Here is a 27,862-nt window from a genome sequence, read left to right on the forward strand (position 1 = left end):
CAATGATGGAGTATTAGAAAAGTAATGATATTTTAATCATTTCCATTTTTATATAATTATTTCGCAATCTTTTAACATAATAAAACATGGAAAATTATTCCTTAACGATTGTTGACAAATGACAATACACCTCAATGTAAAACAAAAATTTGATGTGATTTAAAGAAAGAAAAAAAAAATGGTATATGTTAAAAAGGTGAAACTTTTTTAAAAAAGATGTTAAAAGATCATAAAATTTGACGCGATTTAAAGAAAGAAGAAAAAAAAATCGATATATGTTAAAAAGGTAAAACTTTTTTTTTAAAAATTGTTAAAATATCATAGTCCTAATAAAATATAAGAAAAGAATAAAATATAAGAAAAGTATGAAAACTACATGCTGCTATAAATTAGAGACTCCGCAATCCTCTTTCTCAAATTGCATTTCTCATATCAAGAACAAACCATCCACAAAAATGAAGCATTTAAGCTCGTATTTTACTCTCGCTACTGCCATTACTCTGTTATTTTCATTTGAACCTCCTTCACTTGATACTCGTGAAAAATTTGTTCAATGTCTTTACAACTATCCCCATATCTCCGACTCAATCTCCAATGCTGTCTACACACAAACCAACTCTTCATACTCCTCTATACTAGACATGTCCATTCGAAATTCTAGGTTCTTCAACTTAAGTGAAAAACCCCAAGTCATTGTCACGCCACTCGACGTTTCCCACATTCAAGCCACCATAATGTGCTCCCAACGTCATGGCCTGCAGATTCGAACCCGAAGTGGAGGCCATGATTATGAGGGTCTCTCCTACGTTGCTGAGGTTCCATTTGTCGTCCTTGACCTCATAAACCTTCGACAAATCAAAGTTGACGTAGAAAACCGAACTGCATGGGTTCAAGCTGGAGCAACTCTTGGTGAACTTTACTACACGATTAGCCAGAAAAGCAAAACACTAGGGTTCCCAGGGTGTGTGTGCCACTGTAGGCACTGGTGGCCATTTCAGTGGAGGTGGTTATGGATTCTTGATGCGTAAGTACGGTCTTGCCGCAGATAATATCATTGATGCTCACATAATAGATGTGAATGGTAATCTTCTTGACAGAAAAGCCATGGGTGAAGATCTGTTTTGGGCCATTAGGGGAGGTGGGGGAGCAAGCTTCGGAGTCATCGTGGCTTGGAAGATAAAGCTAGTTCCAGTTCCATCAACTGTGACAGTGTTCAATGTTGCAAGGACATTGGAAGAGAATGCAACCGAGATCATTCAAAAGTGGCAGCTTGTGGCGAATAAAATGGACGAGCGCATATTCATTAGGGTGGACGTGAAAAAGGCAAATTCAAGTGAACATGGAAAGCAAACAATACAAGCGAATTTTGTGTCCATGTTTCAAGGAGGTGTAGAAGAACTTATTCCATTGATGCAAAAGAGCTTGCCGGAGTTGGGTTTGGATAGAAAAGACTGTACTGAGACTAGTTGGATCGGTTCAGTTATCTTCGCGAATGCTGTTTTAGTTGGATCTTCAGTGAATGAAGCCCCTGAAGTTTTGCTGAACAGAACTCGATTTCGTCCAGGAATAAACAAAGCAAAATCTGATTATGTGAGGAAACCCATTCCTGTTGAAGGATTACAAGGGTTATGGCGGTTGCTTTATGAGGTTCCAGATGGTGAGCTTCAATTCGCGCCTTATGGAGGCAGAATGGATGAGATTTCCGAATCTGAACTTCCATTTCCACACAGATTTCGATACATATTTCATATTCACTATGTGGTCGTTTGGGAAGAGGAAGGGGAAGAGGCTGCACAAAAGTACATGAATTGGATAAGAAGATTGTATAAATATATGGAACCTTATGTTTCAAACTCTCCCAGAGCTACACCAGCTACGACCAAGCCAGTATTTGGGGTGTCAAGTATTTTGGTAACAATTTCAGGAGATTGGCTATAGTGAAGACCAGGATTGATCCTGAAAACTTTTTCAGAAACGAACAAAGCATTCCTACGCTTTCGGCGGACGAAGAAAATTAAATTAAATCGAAACCATCTAGTATCTACAAGTGAAATAAAATAGATGTCCTATATTTATGTTTTCGGAGTAATCGAAATACTCAAGATGTCCTATATATTCATCAAGTGTACTGTTTCGTTGTTGTATAAAGTCCTCTCCAGAAGGACTTGCAAAGGTTTAGCAATAATTTTATCACAATTGGTTTACTTTTGCGATTTCACATTTTTAACAAGAATCAAAGTTTAGTTCATAGGACAAGGTTAATTGTTCTTGCCTTCCCCTTTTTGTCAAATTACAATTACCTCTTTTTATCTCAAACTGTGCAGAATATTTACTCTCGAAGCACTCTCTTTGGTAAATCTAGAAGCATCTTTGTTGTCTAGAACTTAGGAAGATTAAGTCCAAGGTGATCTCTCACTCTTAGCTACCTAAATCCTTGCATTACAGCTTGAGCCTTTGCCCCAAGCCCAACATCCCTTCTGGATACTTAGTTTAGCACCAGTACAGGTCTGGCAAGATTGTTGGACCTCAATTCAAATTAGTTTCTCAATTCAATTTAAACCAGTGAAATAATCACAATTTAATCAAAAAATTTGCAGCTATATGATTGCAATAGTAAGAAATGATAAAGCAGATAAGCGTATCGTAAAAGAAGGGCGAAACAATTACAATAACCTTGCCTCTTTGAGTTTTTAGTTACTCATGATGATTGTAGATCTCCTCCCATTACAACTTCCCATCTCTTTCCCTCTACCCTAATTGATCTATTGAATTTAGAGAGAAAAGGGTATACAACAAATTTATTCTCTACTAGCTTGCCCCTGTAGATCAAGGAGGGGTCACTATTTTATAGACTGGTATGGGCGGTGCTCAGCTAACTTTTCCCAGCTTAGCCATACGAGCTTTATGTTTTGGATTCCCTTTTGTTTTGAATTAAGCCCATGTTCAATGTTGAGATTCTTCTATTACTGAGTTCATTGAGCTCTTTTTACTCCTGATCCCCTTTTTAATTTTATGGCTCAGTAGCTTTCTTTTGGCTTAGTTGCAGGACTTATGGTTGTGTTCTGTATCTTCAACTATTATGGTTGAGTTAGATTGGAATGGCTTAGCCACTCAACACCTTTCTCCCTTATTTTTCTGCAAAAGAGTGACATTTATCTTAAGATTCTCATTTTATCATCCAAAAATCATAGGAGTTGATATTTTCATTGAGAAAAGTATTTTTGTACCTTAGATAAGTGCCTAATTTGTTATGCAAAATAGATGTTATGCAGACACTTATCATTACTCGATCACCTTCTCATATTATCATTTTGAAAATTTTGGGATAGATGTGTGTTAAGAAAAAATGGAAAATTTTGATGATCATAACTTTCTCAAAAACATTTCAATTGATATTTTAATTTTTTAATAATATTATTAACTGTTGGTTAAGCTGACGCTATTTTCCCAGTATTAATAAAAGATAAATTAATTGGTGTCAATTAGGTCAACGTTTCCATTAATGTTTTTTATTTTTTAAATATATCTTACTTATCAGTTTCTGGATTGAAGCTACTATTAGTATTTTTTTTATCTATACTAGTTAGTGTCGGTTACAATTGTTAGCACAAATGATTTTGATGATTTTGTGCTTAAAGATTTGATGAAGATATATGAAACCATTGCATTGGAACATGTTGGACCCAAGGTTAAATTGATGAAGATGTGAAGATTTGATGTTTTAGGTGTTGATCAAGTCTTGTGATTGTGTGCTATATTTGGATTACTCATGAAGAAAACAAGCTTGAATATTGGAGTTCTTATTGTAGACCATTTAGCATTGTGTAGATGTATAGGGTCTTTTTTGTGTCTTTTAATTTGTTAAATTGGTTTTCAATAGGTTAAATGGTGTATTTTAATCTATTGAATGACTTTTTAACATATTAAAAGGTTTGTTGCAGTAGTTTTAATTGTTACATATTCAATCAGTTGATTTATTTTGAAATTGACTAATTTCACTTAAGTGAAATCAACTGATTGATTTGAAAATCAACCTGTTTAATTTCGTAACATTTTGAATATAAGTTTTGTTTTTCTCGAAGGAGAGGTAACACTTGCCATTTTCAGTGTGAAAATAGTTTGATATCAGTGGTATACTATCTTTCATGATCATAAAAAAGTCCAACTGTTGAAGATTGATATTGGATCATTCTTAGAGCTTTTTGTTTGGTTTTTGACCCTTGGAGGAAGATGTTTGGTAGGCTTAGTTTTCTAGTTTTTTAGTCGACTATTTTTGTGATTTAATTTGTTGATTTACACAGTACAGTATTTGAATTATGAAATCAATCGATTGTCTCTATTTTTTATTGGTTAAAAGTGTATTGTCTATAGTAGCATTTGCATCCTCATTTCGTGGCTGATTTGATTAAATTTAAAAATATTTTAAGGTTTTAAAAGTTACCTTAATTCTTTATTAGCCAATTCAACTCTTCAACCTTCTTGGCATTTCAACCATTTCAATACTTACAAGACCGACACTCATGTCAATAAAAAAATTTTATTAGCATCGATCAAATAGACACTCATGTCAATAATGTATTAAAAGTTCTTTTTATGCTTATAAAATCTTTTATAGGAAAAATTAAACCCCCTTTATACATCTATATATATCTCTCTCTCACACACACACACACGAATGCAAGTATGTATACACACATACATACACTAAAGTAGTAATATATATATATATATATATATATATATATATATATATATAAACTACAGTAATTGATCGAGGTCGTACCTGACCAAATAAAACATGAAAATGCAGTATACTCGATAGTTCAACCAAGGTCGTCTCTTAGTGACCAAACATTTCATTCAAAGAGCTTTTCAGATGCAATTCAACACAAAGGGGGAGGGGGTGGCAGATTCAGATTTTAGAATTATGAAAATATATTTAAAAAGTTTTGCAAATGTTAATAAAACGGATTAAAAACAGTATTGACTTCCTTGAATTCGAATGCAATTTCACTTATCACAGGTCACGTTATTAGGGTTTTGGTCTCACCCAATCCACTTGTTCAGACCCACTAAGTGAGGGTTAAAAACATGTTTCAATATGCAATTAAGCAATGCATACATCCATTCATTTCTGGCAGTCAACCCAATTCATTAAGCATGAATGAAATCAACCAAGAACAACCAACTCAATCTGTAATTAAGCATTAATAGAATAAAAGTAACCATTCATAACAAAATCAAGATGAAGAGAGGCATAACACGAATTCAAAACAAAACCTCAAAGTTCAATTCACTAGTGCAGAATCGCGTTTTTAACTCACCTTATAGGCCTCGGTTATTGCGGAACCAAAGCCTATAAGGACGCGGTGGCATTTTTGAAATTTTTTGAACTTTTTTGTCTCGGGTCCCTTTCCAACCGAAGCCTATAAGGGTTTATATGCTTCAGTTATCACTCAATTGAGGCCTATAACTCATCAATGTTCCCCAAAATTTCAAAACTGCCACTGGCAGCAGAGGCTTTGGCCTCGGGTGGAATAGGACCGAGGCCTATACGACTTTATGTCTCGGTTATTAATGGAACCGAGGCCATAGACCTTATTTAGGATTCCAAATTCGCGAACCTTGCACTGTTCATCTTCTCTGCGCGAACCCAAATCGCGAACTAGTTTTTTCTCCTCTGCGCAACTCCCCTAAAACGCAACCAGACCGGGAGCCAGCGCGATGTCACACCATCGTGTGCAACAACGACGTGAAACCAGGTTGCTGCTACGCGTTCAGAGCCATACTTCAATGACAGAGATCGACATTGCTGCGAGCGAAGACGCAAACAACCTCTGTTGCGACGCCATCAACCTCATCACTATTACTTTGTCTTGTGAGACAGATCTGTCTCGCACCTCCGACAACCACCACGAGTCGCGTCGCTGAAGGAACATCACTTATGACTCACGCGTGACTGCACCATCAACACCGCCATCAGAAACCTCCGCCACTGTCGCTACCGCTGTCGTTGCAGAATCACCACTGCGAGTCGCGTGTCACTGCAAAAAAAAAAAACCCTCCCGAGACGCGTGCTCCACCATGGTAGCAGAGTATGAGGATGCAGATAGAGGCAGTGCGATGAGTTCAAAAGCAAGTTCGAAACATTTTGGATTTAGGGTTCTAAACCCTCGAGAATCAGTATATCAGGATAGCCGATTTGGGGATTTTCAGTTCCAGATTTGGCTCCGGTCCTTTGCAACCGAGACCAAATATGCCTCGGGTCTAAAACCGAGGCAGAATAACGAAAATAACCGGGGCCAAAAGCCCTTACTGCACTGGTGATTGCATCTCCTTCAAGTAGTCAATACACTAAGTTAGAAAGCCATGAAATTCGAATTACAAACCAAAGGTAAACGAAAATACATCACCATTATGAAAAGAAAACAGACTGCAATAATGTGCAAATTGTTTAAAAATGCTCAAGAACGTGTGGAAACGAGTGAAAATGAAAACCCCCAAATGGGTGTTCTCTCAAAAACCTAAAAATGGAGAATGGGGGAGAGAGTGGTGGCTGCCCATGAAGGAGAAGACCTAAAACGTGGTCACATCAATTCTGCCACTCCTAATTACAAAAGTGCCACTCAGGGCTGCAAAATTACAAAATTGTCATTCTGGTCGTCAGAATTACAAAAATGCCAGTATGGGCTGAAATTGCTGGCCCAATGACGTGGATAGGCTAACTAACATGGCGTAGACGTGGCAATGATGTGGAAATCACGTGGCAACTCTCTCTTGACCTTAAGATAAATGTTCAAGCTCCAAAATTTGCTCCACATAATACCTAAAAATAATTACAAACAATAATTAGACCAATTAATGTCAAATTACTCAAAATTCGGAATAATGGTCAAATGAAGCCCAATTGAGAAAAATGCACTAACAAAAGACAATTAAGCACTAAAAACCCTCAAAAAGGACACAATAAGACAATGGAATAGGAGAAAATAATGACTCATCAATAACAAACCCAAAAGAAAAACTATTATATGAAGATTTCATTGATGATTTAAAAATCGTCATCTATCATGTGTTATTTAAAGAAAGCATTTTAGACTAAGGTCTAAACCATATGATGAAGATATTATATATATATATATATATTTTGATTTTAATTCTATTAATAGAGATATCATATATTTTATTCTATTATATTACTATCAGATATTCCATTTTATGATGATACATATTAAGTTTTAATTTTTCTTCTTATGGGATATTGTATTCTATAAGTTTCTAATAAATTGATATGCAAACTCATTTCATACTTTGAATAAAATATTTCTCTTCTAACTTTCTCTCACTTGTATTTTATCAAATACTAACATGGTATGAGACACTAACATGATATCAAATACTAACACCATCATCTATATATTTATAGAACACAATTGGAATGAGTATGATTATTATGATTATTATATTAAGTGGCGATTTTGTGAAAAATCGACATCTATGAGAGTAAATAAGTGATAATTTTTTTCTTAACTATAGTTTATTTGGCTATTTTTAAAATGTTTATTTCATTTTTAGTTTTCTTTTCTCCTAACACTAAAAAAAAGTCATTAAATAACAATTAATCTAGAGACAAAATATAATTAATTAGTCATTATATTGACTAATTTAAATACTATATTTTAAAATTAAAAATTATTGATATTTAAAATAGTTTTTATTATTAATAAAAATTTATAGTTCGTTAATGGATCAAGAGTCTAAAATTTCTCCAACATTAGCTTTTGCTAAACATACTTGCATTTCAAAATATAAGAGAATCCTCTTACTCTAATTTTTTTTTTTCAAAAGGCTTATAGTCATTGAATTTTACATACATATCTTCTTGACTATAGACCTTTGACGGTTTAGAAATATCCAAGTAATTCTTTTATGGATTCAAATTTTCCCAAACTATCATATGTGTTAAGAACAAAACATTGTATCCCAACAAAATGGTGAAAACATGATATTTTGGATCTTTTATTTTCCCACAGTTCATACGAAGTCTTTGTAATCAAAGTTCTTTTGTAAATAACAAACTGTATTATTGAAAGCTAGAAAAGTAGGTATGCATAGCGCTAGTTATAATGTCGTACGGACCCATACAACCATACCAAAAGTAGGTATGCATGCAGTCAGTTATAATGACATAGAAATCCATACAACCATGCTATCACTGAACCATGTGGTATAATTTTATTGCCTTATTAAACTTTGACTTCTGATACAATCACAACCAAATCGTCTGAATTCAAAGTTTACAGAATCTATATCTCGGATACAAAACACGACACGCAAGATACTAACAAGGCTCTCGTTTAAACACGTGAATGAGATTGAATGTGTGGCTACTACAAAGTATGCACTAACATAAACTATTATATATTTCAATCACTTTAACGTGAGAATTTATTCTAAATATATCTATCTATTGGTAGTTTATTTCCTCTATTATCTTTCTTTAAAAAAAATTGATAAAAAAACATTTAATACCTCATTTATTACATATCTATATATCTATATATCTATCTATATATATATTATAATATATATAGCTTGTAAAATATATAAATAACCATTTAATTACTATCATATTTTTTTTATTGAGTTTGACATCAAGAATGTAATATATAACTATGCTAAAATAGTTGGATTAATACAAAAAAGTATGCTATAAAAGCCATCTTCGGTGTTATAATTATATAACCTGATACATTCTCTCCATATAAATAATATCTTTTACATAGAATCATTTTTTAGATAACTAATTAAAATATATTAGATTGATCTTAGTTGATCCGCACAGAGACATATTCTAAATCTTATAACAAGTTTATGTTACTATCCTTTAGTTGTTCCAGAAGCGAAAAGGTGATTTAATGGTGGTATTTTTTTTTTATTCGATGTACTTATTAAATTCTAAATGAAAAAAAAAGATATCTCATGATTTTTTTCCACCATTTTATTATAAAGTTTAAAAATACTTATGAAGTGAGTCTATTATTTCGAATTTGATAAAAATTAAAAATTAACTGGTAAGTTAAGAACTAATTTAATTTTAACTCATTCAATAATAGTATTATTGATAAAACTATCATAAAAAACTTTTCCATGATTGTGATTGTGATGTAATGATAACAGTTAATTTCTAAAATTCATATTATTGGAAAATATTTGAATGATGTAATATCTGTTGTTTAAGTGATAAAAGAATAGGATCTTATCAGAAAAATAAACTATTAAATTTTGAATATTGTAAATTAAAGAATAAAGAGTAAACATCCCTTATTTAATTGCTTCCACCTGCAAGCAATTTTTTCATGCATGAAAAGCTCGACAACATAACGGCAGCAATTAAGTTCTTTTTGCTGAATTTTCTCTAATAAATATGAAATGATAAAATAATATAAATTATGCTATAAGTTTTTGTTTTTTTTTAATTATTATATACCATTATTCTAAAAATAGAAAAAGGACTAGAACTAATTCTTTTATTGCGTTTTCACGGTGTGAAAGCAAAACACATAATTGGCGCCCCAACATAAGGATGTTAAAATTAAACTCAGACTAGTATAAATTAGAGACTTTGCACTTCTCATATCAACAACAAAACCACCCACAGAAATGAAGTTTTTAAGCTCCTATTTTACCTTCGCTACTGCCATTGCTATTTTATTTTCATTTGAACCTCCTTCTGTTGATACTCATAAAAACTTTGTTCAATGTCTTTACAATTATCCCCATATCACCAACTCAATCTCCAATGTTGTTTACACACAAACCAACCCTTCCTACTCCTCTATTTTAGGCATGTCCATTCGAAATTCTAGGTTCTTCAACCGAAGCTCAAAACCCCAAGTCATTGTCACGCCACTCGACGTTTCCCACATTCAAGCCACCATAATCTGCTCCCAACGCCATGGCTTGCAGATTCGTACCCGAAGTGGAGGCCATGATTACGAAGGTCTATCGTACGTCGCGGAGGTTCCCTTTGTCATCCTTGACCTCTTTAACCTTCAACAGATCACAGTTGACGTAGAAAACCGAACTGCATGGGTTCAAGCTGGGGCAACTCTTGGTGAACTTTACTACACGATTAGCCAGAAAAGCAAAACGCTAGGGTTCCCAGCGGGTGTGTGTGCCACTGTAGGCACTGGTGGCCACTTCAGTGGAGGTGGTTATGGATCCTTGATGCGTAAGTACGGTCTTGCCGCAGATAATATCATTGATGCTCACATAATAGATGTGAATGGTAATCTTCTTGACAGAAAAGCCATGGGTGAAGATCTGTTTTGGGCCATTAGGGGAGGTGGGGGAGCAAGCTTCGGAGTCATCGTGGCTTGGAAGATAAAGCTAGTTCCAGTTCCATCAACTGTGACAGTGTTCAATGTTGCAAGGACATTGGAAGAGAATGCAACCGAGATCATTCAAAAGTGGCAGCTTGTGGCGAATAAAATGGACGAGCGCATATTCATTAGGGTGGACGTGAAAAAGGCAAATTCAAGTGAACATGGAAAGCAAACAATACAAGCGAATTTTGTGTCCATGTTTCAAGGAGGTGTAGAAGAACTTATTCCATTGATGCAAAAGAGCTTGCCGGAGTTGGGTTTGGACAAAAAAGATTGTACTGAGACGAGTTGGATTGGCTCCGTTGTGTTCGCGAATGCTGTGTTAGTTGGATCTGCAGTGAATGAAGCCCCAGAAGTTTTGCTGAACAGAACTCGATTTCGTCCAGGAATAAACAAAGCAAAATCTGATTATGTGAGGAAACCCATTCCTGTTGAAGGATTACAAGGGTTATGGCGGTTGCTTTATGAGGTTCCAGATGGTGAGCTTCAATTCGCCCCTTATGGAGGCAGAATGGATGAGATTTCGGACTCGGAAATTTCATTCGCGCACAGATCTGGATACATATTTCATATTCATTATGTGGTCGTTTGGGAAGAGGAAGGAGATGAGGCTGCACAACGGTACATGAATTGGATTAGAAAAGTGTATAAATATATGGAACCTTATGTTTCAAACTCTCCAAGAGCTGCATATGTGAATTACAGAGACCTTGACATTGGGATTAATAACAATGGCTACACCAGCTACGACCAAGCCAGCATTTGGGGTGTCAAGTATTTCGGTAACAATTTCAGGAGATTGGCCACAGTGAAGACCAAGGTTGATCCTCACAACTTTTTCAAAAACGAACAAAGCATTCCTACGCTATCCGCGGAGGAAGAAAATTAAATCAACTCTATACCATCTAGTGTCTACAATTGAAATAAAATAAATGTCCTACATTTATGATTTCAGAGTGATCCAAATATTGAAATTTTAGAATTATGTATGTTTCAAATTTAACCTAAAAAACATGTTATTAAATCATTATAAGAAAGTATCAAGTTTTCTTTTAAATATTATCGTTGGCTAAAATGTAAAATTATTAGAGTGTACTGTGTCACAAAAAGATTAATTATTTCTAAATCGATAAATGTAACATCATTTATAAATTTAATTTTACGTTATGAAAAACATGTATATTATTTAAATCTATGTTTAACCTATTAATAAATAAAAATGTTTATATTAGTGTCAGATTAGTGTTGTTTTAACCGATGATGATAATTGAGCACTATTGCAATGAAGGTCTTTGGCCACAGTTTTTTTTAGACGTTATGTTACGATTATCTTACTATAGTATATTAAGCTATAGTAAAAAATGAAAGACATTTAGAATACGATTACTGAGTAGTCTGTAATACCAAATAGGCTACGGCCCCTGTGTAACTATAGCCTATTATCATTTGAAAATCAATCAATTATGTAAAAATATTTTTAAAACACTGCAGAGTAATAGGTTTTGATTACAAACAGAACAATAGCCCATAACAAAATATATTATTGTTGACAAGCAAACCGTAGTCTATTATGTAATTTTTTAATTAAAAAATACACAGGAATATTACTGGTCCTGTCTAAAATTGAAGGCTAGAGTTAATGAACAAACCATATAATAGCCAACTCTTCCGTAGTTTTTTAATTTAAAAAAATACAAAGGAATAGACGGTTGTTTTTGGCATAATCGTAGTATATATAAGTTTTTTTTAATTTTTTTGTGTTGTTTTTTTTCACATAATTATGAATCCTAGACATATACAGAGAGACAACAACAACAACCAGAATAATTCCAGAACCCAAAGCAATGAATAATTATATGTATTTCAATAATTTTACATAGAAAGATACATAGTTTACCTGGTCTAATTTATTAGTTATAATATATTTTGCATAAGTGTTTGTTATATACACAATTGAATCTAGATGTAATGGTAGATGTAATGGTTGAGAATTCTTAAAATGTTGAAGAAAAGACAATAGTTTTAATTTGTACATAAAAAGACATAATTTCTTATTATTTTGAAATGTGTCCAACTTATTTGAATATGAGCATAAACGATGGTTGTTATCTATTACATGACATAATAACCACAATCATATGAGTATGTTCGATTATTACACTACAAATATGCCACCAAAATTATAAGTAATTGCGAAAGAAAAATAAGCAACTGATAATTGACATTATCATGTTTTTATTTTATCTATTTCTATATCTTATTGTTATTTTATTTTTAGATTTTATTTGATATTTAAGTTTTATTCAATAAAAGTGGAAAGTATAAATGTGTGGATTATATTTTACAAATAAGTAAAAATTTCAAAGATTTGGAAAGATTATCAACAGAATGGGTGGAATATTGAATAGTCAGATATCCACAAAGTTGGTTACATAAATTATAAATCAGAATAATTGAAGAATAATTTAAAGATATAGAATCTCCAAATATTAATATATATATATATATATATATATATATATATATATATATAAAGGATTATCTCTTACAAGTTATTCAATTACAAAATCAAGTCCAAATCTTAGGCCCAATCCAGTTATGAAAGTATATAAATTGAGGACCTGACATAAACTTGGAGAGAAAGAAACTTGATATCTCTACCCTTGAAGGTAGAAAGACACTCTAATAGAAGGAGACATTCAAATTCAACATCAGTCTAGTATTCAATATGACTAAAAGTAGCTAACTCCCTCGTTCATGGGATTGGGTGTAATGTATTCTTAATTCTCTCTGAATTCTTCATAAAATATAATTCTTTTTCATAATCAAAATAAATTATATTTGAATTACAGAGAATTAAGAATACATTACACTCAACCCCGTGAATGAGGAAGTTTGAATGCCTTTAGCCTTCAGAATGCCCTTCTACCCTCAAAAGTATTTAGATAAGGTTTCTTCTCTCTCTAAGTGTGTGTTTTGACCTTTGTCAGACTCTCAATTTATAGACTTTCATAGTTAGACTGGACCTAAAATTTGGACTCTTCTTAAACTTTTGAGATTTCGACTTATTTGCAAAATATAAACCAAATACTTATCTTTTCTAAATTTATTAAATAAAACCTAAAATATCAAATAAATGCAAAAATAAAATAAATAAAACATAAAATATAAAAAATAAATAAAATAAAACTTGATAATGTCAATTATCAAATTATTAGTACAATTTTAATCCCTAGGTATATTATGAAATTGTATAAACAATTTCAGCACTGTCTAGATGAATTATCCCACATTTTCAATGGAAGGTCCGTATCTCATTCAATAACATTCATTTTTTTTAGTTCCTTAGTAGATATCAATTTTAAACAACAAGCCTTAAATTTCATAAAAATTTGGCCAAAATTTCAAATTGGTCTAAGTTACATGAAAAGTGGTTATTAACTGCAATTAAATATACAACTAAAGATGAAAGATGACTGCAAAATACATTTAACAAAAATTCATGAAATTTAATATATATATATATATATATATATTTTTTTTTTGAAATTTCATTCGCACATAGATCTGGATACATATTTCATATTCACTATGTGTTCGTTTGGGGGGAGGAAGGAGTTGAGGCTGCACAAAGGTACATGAATTGCATTAGAAGAGTGCATAAATATATGAAACCTTATGTTTCAAACTCTCCAAGAGCTGCATATCTGAATTACAGAGACCATGACATTGGGGTGACTAACAATGGCTACACCAGTTACGACCAAGCCGGTATTTGGGGTGTGAAGTATTTTGGTAACAATTTCAGGAGATTGGCTACAGTGAAGACCAAGGTCGATCCTCACAACTTCTTCAGAAACGAACAAAGTAGTATTCCTACGCTATCCGCGGACCAAGGAAATTAAATTAACTCCATATACCATCTAGTGTCTACAATTAAAATAAAATAAATGTCCTATTTATGATTTCAAAGTGATCGAAATATTGAAACTTTAGAATTATGTAAGTTTCAAATTTAACCTAAAAAAACATGTTATTAAATCAGAAAACGATTGACATCCAACTCTTGCTACTTTTTTTTACCACCAGTAAACGTGGTTTTTCATTTATAATTTATAATTTTCTTTTAAGTCATCCATGTGATAAAGAGAATCAAATTGAATTGTGCTTGTTTTAAAAAAAAAAAAACATTTATCACCTTCTCCTCTTCACTTTGCAACCCAAAATGTTGAACCAAACACGTTTCTATGCTCCTTTTCTTTGGTCTAAACTTTGGAAGCAATAGCCTAAGTTTTGTTCTTCATTTTTTTAGTCCTTTACCATTGTGGATTTTGTGGAGACAGGTTAAAATTGATCTTCTTCCTCGCGAGAGATTAGGGCTTTTGTGTTTCTTTTTGGACTTTCAAAATATGTCAATTTTATGTTATGCAAAAATTTCTTCGTGGATTATAGATCTATTGCTCTCCAGTTGCAAGTTAAGTTTAAAAATATGTTAGGCAAGTTATTCACAAAATGCACCTAGAGTTGGTCGATCCAAGTGGTATGTGGTTTGGTATTAGTATGCCCAGGTGGGGTTCACCATTTTAGTTAGAGATTGAATCGTGTTTCTTCTTGCACTTTCAAAATCTATTAATTTTATTTTGTGCAAAAACTCCTTGGTGGATAACAAGTTAATTGGTCAATAATTGCAAGTTAAGTTTAACAATGTGTCAGACAAGTTTTCCCCAAATGCACCTAGACCTGGTTTACAAACCCTAAACATTGTTGATGGAGAAGATGAAAACACACGCAATGGCACAAAAGCTCCATCTTTCGCAAGGAAGAAGATCAATTTCAACCTTCATCTTCATAAGACCCAATATGGCCCACGTAAAGGACAAGAAAAATTGAAGAACAAAACCTTGGATTACTGCTTCCAAAGTTCAGACCAAAGAAAAGGAGGAGAGAAAAGGGTTTTTGGTCCAAAGTTCTGGATTGCAAAGTGAAGAGGAGAAGGAGAGAAATGTTTTTGTTCAAAAATGTTCATAGTTCATTTTGATTCTCTTTACCAGCATGGATGATTTAAAAGAAAATTACAAAATTACAAATAAAAAGCCACGTGTGCTGCCAATTAAAGTGGTAAGATTTGGATATTAACAAATCATTTTTCTATTAAATTATTATAAGAAAATATCAAATTATCTTTTAAATATTATCGTTGGCTAAAATGTAAAATTGTTATAGTGTATTGTGTCACAAAAAGATTAATTATTTCTAAATCGATATACGTAACATAATTTATAAATTTAATTTTATGTTATGGAAAACATGTATATTGTTTAAATCTATGTTTAACCCTAATAAATAAAAATGTTTGTATTTGACCACAGTTTTGTAAAACGTTATGTTACGATTATCTTACTATAGTATATTAAGCTGTAGCAAAAAATCAAGACATTTAGAATATAATTACTGAGTAGTCTGTAATACCAAATAGGCTACGGCCCTATGTATCTATAACCTATTATCATTTGAAATTCATGTAAAAATATTATTAAAACACTGCAAAGTAATAGGTTTTGATTACACACAAAACCATAGCCTATAACAAAATATAGATATGGTTAGCTAACTGTAGTCTATTCTTATGTAACTTTTCATTAAAGAATACAGACGAATAGGTTACTGGTCCTGTCTAAAATTGTAGTCTATAACAAAATATAGGCTACGGTTAATGAACAAACCATATAATAGCCTATTCTTCCGTAGTCTTTAAATTAAAAAAAAAAATACAAAGTCTTTAAATTAAAAAAAAAATACAAAGGAATAGACTGTTGTTTTTAGCATAACCGTAGTATATATATATGAATCCTAGACATATACAGACAGGCAACACACTACAAAAAAAAACGTCATTTTTCTAGGGATTATTTAAGAGACGTTCTATAACCTCAAACAATAAACAAGCTTACAGGAGGTTTTGTAAACCCCTGATAAGTACAGAGGCTTTTTTTATTAAACCTCAGTTAAAATAGGTAATATTTTAATTTCTCGCTCATTCTTTTCGCCTTCTCTTTTATCTTTTCAGACCTTTTGAACGTGTTATTCACAAGTTTATTCTTCATCTTTTCTTCTCTTCGAATAGACTTTATTTCCTTATAAACTTTAACTTCTGAGTTAATCACAGCGAAATTGTCTGAACTCAAAGTTTACAGAATCTATATCTCGGATACAAAACACGACACGCAAGATACTAACAAGGCTCTCGTTTAAACACGTGAATGAGATTGAATGTGTGCCTACTACAAAGTATGCACTGACATAAACTATTATATAATTCAATCATTTTAACGTCAGAATTTATTCTAAATATATCTATCTATTGGTAGTTTATTTTCTCTGTTATCTTTCTTTAAAAAAAATGATAAAAAAACATTTAATACCTCATTTATTACACACACACACATATATATATATATATATATATATATATATATATATATATATTATAATATTATAATATATAGCTTTAAAATATATAAATAATCATTTAATTATTACCATTTTATATGGAGTTTGACCTCAACAATGTAATATATAACTATGCTAAAATAGTTGGATTAATTAAAAAAAGTTTGCTATAAAATCCATCTTCGGTGTTATAATTATATAATTTGATGCATTCTCTCCATATAAATCATATATATCTTTTACAGAGAATATTTTTTAGGCAACTAACTAAAATATATTAGCTTGATCTTAGTTGATCCGCACAGAAACATATTCTAAATCTTATAACAAGTGTATGGGTTTCTGTCACTATTCTTTAGTTGTTCTAGAAGCGAAAAGGTGATAAAAGTATAGGACCTTATCAGAAAAAGATACTATTAAATTTTGAATATTGTAAATTAAAGAATAATCAGCAACAAAACAACAACAAATTTTTATTTTATCGAGGGTTCTTTAAGAGAGGTTATAAAAACCTCTAGAAAACAAATACTTGAAAGAGGTTTTCTAAACCCCTGTAAGTATAAGTATAAGGGATTTTCTTTATCAAATTTCAATTAAAATACATAATATTTTGATTTCTCGCGTATTCTTTTCACCTTTCGCTTTCATATGAATTTTTGTACCTTTATTCATATTTTTCCTTAGATCGTGTTTTTTAGAAGTGAATTCCTGATTATGGGTTATTGAAAGCGTTGATTTGAGAAAAATATTGTATTTTTTTTTTATGAAATGCAAAGCGAGGCAAAAACGCTGATTTGTAAGATTTATCTCGTTATAACATCATGCTTGCTACATGAGATTTGGGAATGATTCTAACCACTTTGCTAACAAACTCTCGTTATTTTAGTATAAGAAACGATTATAAATGTTGCACTCTTTCATTGCTCGAGATCTGTTAGTAAAGAAGGTAGATTCCCGATTCACAACAGGAGAGATTCATGATGCATAAACAGGAAAGATTCTTGACTTCTTTGATCATGTATTGTTGAGCCTCATGAATGAACCCCATTCAATGAACCATTAAGAAGGTAGTTGGTGTGTTGTATTAGTTGAGCTAGGAAGAAGGAAGCTTCTCAACCGTTAGGCCGAGACACTCTCCTATCTTTAAGTTGTAACCAGATGAGTTCTATGAGTGTGCTTGTGCCACCAAATGATGTTCTATGTATTTTTTTTATATGCCTTACCATTCTCCTTTCGTTTGATCTTCCCTACCCCTTCCCTCGTTTCCACCATTGTTGTTCGTCGAGGAGATGCATGGTTCGAAGATAAGAAAGTGCGCCAAGTGGATCTAGTTTAGTTCAACCAGATTGTGGTTTGAAGACGTCAATGGAATCGATTACGTTTGAATTGAAGCCTATTCCCTTTTCATTTGGAACCGATTCCCTTTTTCATGCATGCTTCTTTTACCTGGTTCCCTTTTTCATGGAACCTATTCGAAATTTTGATTGCATTTTTTGTTGTAGAAAGTTGTTGTTGTGTTGGGCACTGAAGGATTTCACTGCAGCTTAGTTGAAGGCTTATGACGTCGTGTCTGCTTCTGTTGGACGTTGGTGGTGGTGGCTTTTGTTGGTGTATTTGGTGTCAACGGTGGACATGTCGTAGTGGTGAGTTGTTTTGGGTCGTGTATGATGGTGTAGTGCTTCATAGTTATTATGATTTTAATGCACGTTGTTGTGTTTGGTATATGTGTTGTGGTTATTGGTTGTGACTATTTGTTGTTCTACACTGGTTGAACTAGTTTATTATTGTGACTGGTATATGGTGATGTGTGCTTAAGCAAGGCCACTTAAACCTTGATGTGGAGGTGATGAACTTGGAATATTTTAATTTTTGGAAAATATATGATATATATTGCTATTTGATTTAAACCTAGTGTTTCATTTGTTTGGTGTGTAACTTGATCTCACTTGTTGTTTGGTGTCTTGGGTGATATTTTCGTTGTGCGTTTTTGGTGTTAGACGTCATATCTTGGAAGGAGGTGTTTGTGTGTTTGGTTTGTTTGTGGTATCTGACTTTTGCAAAGCGTGTGAAGATGTTTATACAGTTAAGTCATAAGTTGTATAAGTTCTATGGTATTCATTGTCTATAATAAATATGTATTGTATGATAGTTGTATTCATTTTGAATGACTTTGATCACATTTTTTTCTTCTTTTGATATGGTATAAAACATGTACATTTTTTGGTTCATCTTTAATTGTATTTGTTTGTACGTAAGATGCTTATATCTTTTATACGGATAATTTAGATGGAAGAGGATTTATATGTGTCATTTTTCGATGGTGAGGATGTGCTAGATGATGTTGTTCATGTCGACTTCAATATAGTTGCACACTTACACCAACAATTACAATTTTTCGATGTTGTGTGTAGAATTGCATTAGGTAGTGGTTCTTGATGCAATTTGGTGTCGCATTGCATTAGAGAGTGATTCTTGATAGAGTTATCAAGTTCTTGACGTCATAGGGTTTAGAATTATTAAGGAGAACTTGTAAAATCTTGTAAACTCTTAGAAATCTTCTAGCTAGGGTTGTTAGTTTCATCTTAAATCGAATCAGTATAAAAATTGTTACCTTTTCTTTTCTTACATTTATTGTTATCTTTAATGTGTTTGAAATAGTCCATTAACACTGCATTTGTTAATTGATTAGAGCATTTGGTAAAGATTGAAAACAATTTCAAGAATTGTCTAAAAAGGTTAAAATCTTGAAATACCAATTCACCCCCTCCTTGTTTATATATATATATATATATATATATATATATATATATATATATATATATATATATATATATATATATATATATATATAGTGGTAATGAATATATGTATGTTCCTAAAAAAAGCAAATTGTCCATTTTTGCGGGGTCTCGAAGGGGCATGAAAACACATAAGAACCCTTGAATTGAAATGGAAAAATAGATAGAACTTCAGTTACTTCGGAAATGGTAAGATCTTTGGCGCAAGAACGCAAGAGGAGGGGTTGATTCGTATCATCTTGACTTGGTTCTGATTTCTCTATTTTTTAAGAAAATCAAGTCTGGTTCTTCTCCTACCCGTATCGAATAGAACATGCTTAGACAAATCTTCTTCATAGAAAACCTGCTTTATTTAGATCGGGAAAATCATATGGTTTTATGAAATCATGTGCTATTTCTCGAATCCGTGGTCAATCCTATTTTCGATAGGAGCAGGTGACAATTGAATACAATATATATATATATATATATATATATATATATATATATATATATATATATATATTAGACGTAACATTCTTAATAGTTATGCATTGTTGTGCATGCATTGAATATATTGAATATATATTCTACTTCAAGAAATAGTGTTAAGGATTTTGTCTTGGACATAGATTATCACCGAGAGTAGTTGATGTCATACCTAGTATATACAAACAATGTCTGGACATTATTCGAATAGGACCAAAGACATTTATTAACCTATGTCAACGATTAAGGGCAGCTGGGTTAGTTAAAGATGTTGTACGATGCACATTGGAGGAACAAGTTGCTAAGTTTCTACACATCATTAGGCATAATATCAAGAATCATAGTGTGTCATTTTTCTTCCATCATTCTAGCTCGACTGTTAGCAGACATCTTCATAATGTGTTGGATGCAATCTTAACTTTGGAGTCAGAGTTTTTAATTCAATCGTCGGGAACAAAGGTACAAGATCATGTCCTGAACAATAGTTGATTCTACCCGTACTTTAAGGTAATATTGCACATAATACTTTTTGTTTTCTTTTAGCAACTTACACAACAATCTTCATTTACAATTTTAATTTGGATGAAATAAGATTGTCTAGAGGCCACAGATGGAACTCATGTTTGAGTAAGGGTCCTAAGATCTAAGGCTCTTAGGTATCAAGGTAGGAAGGACTGGCCAACTCAAAACATTTTCGCCGTATGTGATTTTGATATGAAATTCACTTATGTGTTGGCTAGATGAGAGGGAACAACATCTAATTCAAGAGTATTGAAAGATGTTCTTGTTAGAGATGATCCTTTGGTCATACCCTTATTTGGTCTATTTTATTATGTTTACGTTGTCGGTAATTGATAACTTAATTGTTATCATTATCCTAGAAAAACACAATCTTGAAGATGTTGGTTTCATGCTAAAAAAAACAATAATCACTTCGCATAGAGGTGTAAGATATCACATGAAGAGGGCCACAAAATCCATGTGAACTATTTAATCACCCCAACATTTGTGTGTAAGAAATGTGATTGAGAGAACATTCGATGTGTTGAAGAAACGATTTCCTATCATAGCAAGTGGAACTGTGCCTCATTACGCTTTGGACACAATGACAGATATAATTTTAACATGTAGAATCCTCCACAATTTCCTACGAGATTTGAACACTGATGACTCTTTAACTGATAAGATTGATCGCGATGTGATTGATAAGATTGATGGAACATCTAGATGAACCATGAAATGCTTAATTGGACTGTGATGATGATTATATGGTTGGTTGTAATATTAGGGATGATATAGCAAATCAGATGTGATTTTATTACAAAAAAAAAAGCTACATGTACTTAATTAAGCACGTTTAGAATGGCTTAATTCAATAAAAATTTGTATGTTTATGAATTATTACATTACTATCATGTCATGAACATTTGTTTGCCCTCGGTATTATCACATGAAAAGAAGAAAGGGAGTATTAGCCGCTTTTGATGTGGTTCCTCGAGAGTTCACAAAATGGACTAAGGAAATGGATGAATAACTTCTAAATGCAATGATAGACGAATCACAATTAGGTAACAAGGTTGATGACAACTGGACAACACAAGCATACAATAACATAGTTCACCATCTTCACCAATCAGGGTTTGTTGGAATGACAAAAAACAATGTCAAAAACAGAAATAAAAAGTCTTGAAAGAGAGATGGCGCATTATGTATGATTTATTCTCTGCATTGTCAAAGCGTTTTGAAACAGAGGATGAAGTATGGTCTGATTTGATAAACGTAATTGAAATTGTTGATTACATTATTTTACGTATTAGGAATACTTGACTTTCCTTTTATTTATGGTCATTCACTTCAATTTCAGGCAAATCCTTTTGTAGATAAATTGAAGGGAATTACTATTAGGCACTATTATCTGATGGAGGAATTAAGGGGAGCCAATCGTGCCATAAAGGGTGGCATCTGCACAACACGTCAAGCATGTAACATCCCGATCGGATATTACGGGTTTAAATAATAATTAAAATAAGAAAATAAAATCTCATTAATTATAAATTAATTCCCAAAAATGAGGAAAATTTCAAATAATTTATTTCATAATAAAGATAACTCTAAATTCAAATTTTTCAAAATTCAATACAATATCAAAAACAGTCATATAATAGTTTACAACTTTATTCCAAAACCATAAGTGATAAAAACTCAATAAAACTGTTCCCATGAGTTTTTCCCCTCTCCACTGCTAAGCCTCACCAGATCCATCTGCAACATCATCTGCTCCTATGTACCGCATACACGATCATCGCCAAACACAAGCAGATAGGGTGAGCTAACAAAATAAACATATATATCTATGACACAATTATACAATCACATAACCACACCAAAGGAAATCCATCCCTTGATATCCCATCACATGGCCACCACCATGTTAATTGTGTTCTACATTTTCTAATGAGTACCTCAAGGTGTCTTACTGCCATACCTATCGGCCACAACGGATAGAGCACGTGCGGGAAACCATGCTACAGATCATACACCATAACGCCAGGTGGAGTTCCCATATACGAACTTAATTCATAACGTCCTAAGACTACCAAACTCGTCAATTACTACTAAGGAGAGCAATCTATTCGGACCCATCCGTATTGGCAACAACCAGCACACTCACATCGGCAACACTCGCCAACCCGAGTCACAACTCAAGAGTTCCTCGTGTTCATCCGCCATGCCGAGCCACAACTCAAGGAATGCCACGTGCTTAACCCCTATCCCGAGCCACAACTCAAGGGATACGTTCCGAGCTCAACTCAAGGAACACCAGCAAACCCACCTTTAAGATATCCTAGAAGCCTTGTAGATCACACACATCATAGCAAGCATAACATCCATTTGCTGCAGCAAAATCACCTGGCGGGGGACATGTATCGCCAGGCTTGTCGCTTCCAGATCGCCTGGCGGGTGACACGTACCGTCAGGTGCTAAGCGCCTTAGTCTTCACTGCCACTGCAACTATTGCCTGGTGAAACTTCCTCTGCCACCACGCGCCACGCGCCTTAGTATTCACTGAACTACAGACTCCACCTGGCACCTAGCGGTACAAACCCAACGTCGGGCGGTTCCTATTCCGTGAAAATATGAAAAATATCATTTTTCATGAATCAGAACACCACACAGCTCTGGTGTGGTGTCTGGCAGCCAATTGGGTGCCGCTAGGCGGTTCCTGCACCTGCGAACCTTACCCCCTTCGCAACAACTCTGATTTCCATCAATTTAAGACTCCATAGGATACGATCCTAGTTATTAGGATTACGATTCATCCCTAACACTTCCCATTCACGAATTCCTTCACATTTTCCCCTTAGATTCCTGCCCTTATAGAAATTCCCAATTCATCAACCCTAATATACAAGTTCATACAATTTTCACTCAATTGAATCCACTAGTGTATATATATTACATCGAATTCTGGCTTCTAATAATTTCCAAATGGTTAGTATTGTCTTTTTCCCCGAACAGAAGCAACTCAGAACCCCAAAACACCAAAATTAGGTCAAATCCACTCGTGTTTCTTGGTGGGTGTTCATTGCCGCCAGACAATTCAACCAAAAACCCAGAACCTAGGTTGCAGCTATGTGTCGCCTGGCGGCCAGGGAGGTGCCGCCAGGCGGTTCCTCTTCAGGAACCCAAAACCAGTGCAAAAAATGATGTGTTGCCTCGCGGTAATTCATCACCCGTCAGGCGGTTTCTGGAAAAATTCCAGAAACACAAAAATCACATGAATAAGTAGAATATGTGCATCCAATTCATCTTACATCTTAAGAAAATAACAACACATAAAAATAACGGAGTCCAGCTCCCCTAACCTGGTTTTCTTAGCTTATTTTGGAATTATTGTGAGTTCCCCCTTGATCACCAATGCTCTTCCTTTGACTCTATCTTAAAAGTGGTATAATTGTCATTCAAAGTCCATCATTAGTTGTTTTTCCAGCCTCTTAGGTTGCCTTCATGTGGCTGTTAGGGTTCCCAACCCTTCTCCTCTTTGCTAAAAATAAGTTTAGCAAAAAGAAAGCTTAATTTGAGTTAACCAAGGTTCAAACCCCTAACCATTCCCATGTCAAATCAAAGCACAACCATTTAACCAATTTATGTTTCGTGATGATCAATATAATTCTATGATTATATTATCACTCAACTTGATCAAACATATTATTAAAATAATAATAATTAAATAACACACAAATGACATACATAGGACTTAAACCCAAGTCCTCTCATATAATAAAGTACTCTCAACCACTTGAGCTAGTACTTTTCCACATCATACATGTCAGTATTAAATGCCATAAAGGCTCCCACTACCTGCCTTTATTAATTAATTATTTATTTAATTAATTAAATTCCACGGGTCTTACAAAGCACGATGTCATTGCGAGCAACATACGTTAGAGGTTAATCTTAATGATCAAATGGAGTACATGCTTGACCCACCTTTGCATGATGGAGGTAGTTACCCAACTCCACCAACTATGGATGAGTACAATCCTGGGCTTACTCAATCACAACCATCAGTTCTCTCATGTAGGACCTCAACGTCACAAGGCTCTAAAAGAAAAGCACCAATGGTTGATTTTATGAACTCAAAGTTTAAGAAACTTACTAAAAAACTAGATAGGTTTATGGATGTGATGGGAATGGGTAACTCCCGCTTCGAAAAGATATCATTTACAATAGAAAGACAGGTCATTGCAATTGAGAAGCGCAATGATATTCTTGTGGAGCAAGTCGGCATGATGCAACACATGACAAATTTTCATTACTCAGAAAGCGACATATGGGAGACGTTAGCCGACATGAACATATACGATGAAAATGTAATGGAATAGTGTTATGATTTCCTCTATGCAAATCTAGTGCATACAAAACGGCTAATGGACCTGCCTTCGGATATTATTTGGAATAAGTTAGTTAAGATGATGACAGGGAGTACTTAACTGTGTTGTTTATATTTCTTGACTAAGTTTGCTTAATTTGTGTTTGAAAGACTTCTATCATTTTGTATGTTAATGACTTTATGTGGACCTTCATATTTACATTACTTTTATAATAACAATAATTTGAATGTAAAATGTAATTTTCATTTTTGTTTTGAATATGGCGTCTTCATCAACAAGATCTAAATGTTGTAAGGGAAAAATAAAGATATAGACATAAACCTTCCTCATCAGACATTGCCATCAATGGAATATGTTCTAGATCAAAGACGTTTCTGTATAAGGAGAATTGCGGAACCTAAAATTATGAACTGCCAATCTTGTGCAACATCATGGCTTTATTTTCGTCACCACCTTACTTTCCAAGCCAACTTGGACTTCATTTCTTTGAACTGTCCATACTATGTTGATATCATCAAAGCCTTTATATTCAAACTCGAAGATATCTGGCAATGAATACTTATTAAGTGAGGTTAATGAGACGAAAATTAAACTTAAACCTGATGATTGGTTTAATATTGCACATCTCATGTATTAAGGTTGAAAATTATTGTATCCAAACATACCAAAATACCTCCCCTATGACCGTCACATGGCATTCGCTACTATGATTAGACAAAATCTGCAAGGTGAAAATGTAAAAATTGTGGGAACTCTAAAAATAAATGACAGACTCCTCCATTATGTGGTGGTCCATTGGTTGACATCCCGTCTAACTAATTTTGCAAAAGTAATGAAAGAATACATTTTTATGATATAGGCCCTCAAAACTAACATTTCTATTAATTGGGCACATCATATAATGCAAAGTATGCTAAAAAGAAATAGCAGTGAAGCATCTCTTCATACAGTATTTTAATAACCAGAATCATGCAATACAGTGGAATGGGCCTTTTTTGCTGAGGTTAGCACCACAATAGGGTTGAGACAACAATTCTCTACAAATTCTTTGAAAAAGATTAACATTGTTAATGTAAACGATGTATGGCATCATGTTCATGCAAATCAACCGGATCAGGTACAACCACAACCACAAAGTCATTTGCATGCAGTACAATAGCAAGCAGAAGTCCACCCAAATGTTAAAGTTCTTAGTTAAATATAGGGGGAGTTCAAGACATGGAATTTAGAATGCATGGATTAGAACACATGGATTGAAGAATGCAACGAATTGAGAAAAATGTTCATCGAGTGGAACAAAATGTGCACCACATGGAAGAATTTTATCACATTTAACCCTGGACATGAACAAATGTTATGATGAAGTCAATTTCAATATCAATGAAATCCTTAACAAATTGGACGACATTCAACACTCTTTCCACTAACTTGTATTTTTCAACTCAACTTTTTTATTTACATTATTCATTGAATTCAAAGTAATTTCATCTCCTATCATGTCTTAATCATTTTTATCTTCATTTTGTGTTATGCGTGTTGAACTCGGATGGATTCCAGAATATTGAAAGACGAATGAATATAGCTATTAACCGTCAAGTTGCAGCTCTTGAATGTGCGAACACACTCCTTAATAAGGAATAAAACCTAATTCCAAGAACCCCTTCAACTCAATATACAGAAGAGCAAATTTTTGAGTTACTAAGAAGCATGAACATTTCAAATGACAACTTATTCAGACAATGCTACGACTTTCTTTGTTGACATCCACTTCATACTAGACGTCTTGTGGGGATGCTAGAGAAAATCACTAAAATAGGTTGCAAAATTATATGAATGGAGGAGCTTAACTTTGATTATATTATTGATCATATTATATGTTCTCATGTGTGTACTTCTTTATTAATGTTGTGATTTCAAATGTTTAATTTTATTTTATTTTTGCTTTAATATTAAAAATTAAAAAATTTAAATTTTCAAATCAAATATATTATAATATTTATTTTTTAAATTAATAAACAATATTAATAATTTTATTCATCATCGAAAAAAATTCAAAATTAATTACAACTTATCTAAATATCATTTTATATTACTTTTAACACAAAGAACAATTTGGTAATCTTACAAATCCTTCATAAACTTTCACAAAATTTACTCTCAAATCAACACTGTTGTCACCTCTAAATCCCTATAAAAAAATGACATAAACTTCACCCTCAAATCCACCCAAATCAATCCTTTCCCTCTCTCACAAATCATTCCTCCCAAAAGAACACACCCTTAGTCTTTTATTCTCTTAGACTAGTTTAATTGTCCACCTCCATCACCTTCAGATTCACAAATCTTCTTCATTTTCTCCAATCATTATTCCCATATCCTCCATTTAATCATTTTCAACGACCAACACTCACAGTTTTCGCTCACAACCCTAACCGACATCAGTTTTCACTCCTTCATCCGTCGCTTACAAACGTCGACGAGCTTTGTCCAATGACAACACCAATAATTGGGGTTTCATCGGGTTTGTCGAGTGCCTCTTCTACATCGGCTCACCCTTAGCCACTCAAGCGTGTTAGCACACACCAGTGCAGAAAAGGACTTTGGCAACGGTTGTTTTTAATATTCTGCACCGATTCGGGAACCGAAGCATATTGGAGCGAGGCCAAAAGAGCATAGCTTTTGACCTCGATTAAGAACTGAAGCCATAGAGCCACCTTCTGCCTCGGTTCAATGGAACCCGAGGCCATAGATTTGATGAAGTAAAGTGCATGAGATCATAAGAGGCATTGATGATAAGTTCCTTGTTTATTAAATCTAAAAATAAAGTGAAGATTATAAAGTTTATATATATATATATATATAT

At 33.3% G+C, this 27,862-nt stretch overlaps 1 protein-coding gene and 1 pseudogene across 1 annotated transcript; both read left to right on the forward strand.

Moving 5' to 3' along the window:
* Positions 1 to 455: 455 nt before the first annotated feature.
* Positions 456 to 2,018, forward strand: LOC114175061 (annotated as a pseudogene).
* A 7,640-nt stretch (positions 2,019 to 9,658) lies between these two features.
* LOC114179235 (cannabidiolic acid synthase-like 2) lies at positions 9,659 to 11,342 on the forward strand. Its single transcript, XM_028065497.1, has one exon. The coding sequence runs from the start codon at positions 9,664 to 9,666 to the stop codon at positions 11,275 to 11,277; it is 1,614 nt and encodes a 537-aa protein (XP_027921298.1). The 5' UTR covers positions 9,659 to 9,663; the 3' UTR covers positions 11,278 to 11,342.
* The last annotated feature ends 16,520 nt before the right edge of the window (positions 11,343 to 27,862 follow it).

The sequence above is a fragment of the Vigna unguiculata genome, chromosome 3, assembly GCF_004118075.2.
Source record: "Vigna unguiculata cultivar IT97K-499-35 chromosome 3, ASM411807v1, whole genome shotgun sequence".
Classification (NCBI taxonomy): domain Eukaryota; kingdom Viridiplantae; phylum Streptophyta; class Magnoliopsida; order Fabales; family Fabaceae; genus Vigna; species Vigna unguiculata.

Excerpts from the sequence above, each read along its gene's own strand:
- LOC114179235 (XM_028065497.1), top strand. The coding sequence starts at position 9,664 with ATGAAGTTTTTAAGCTCCTATTTTACCTTCGCTACTGCCATTGCTATT.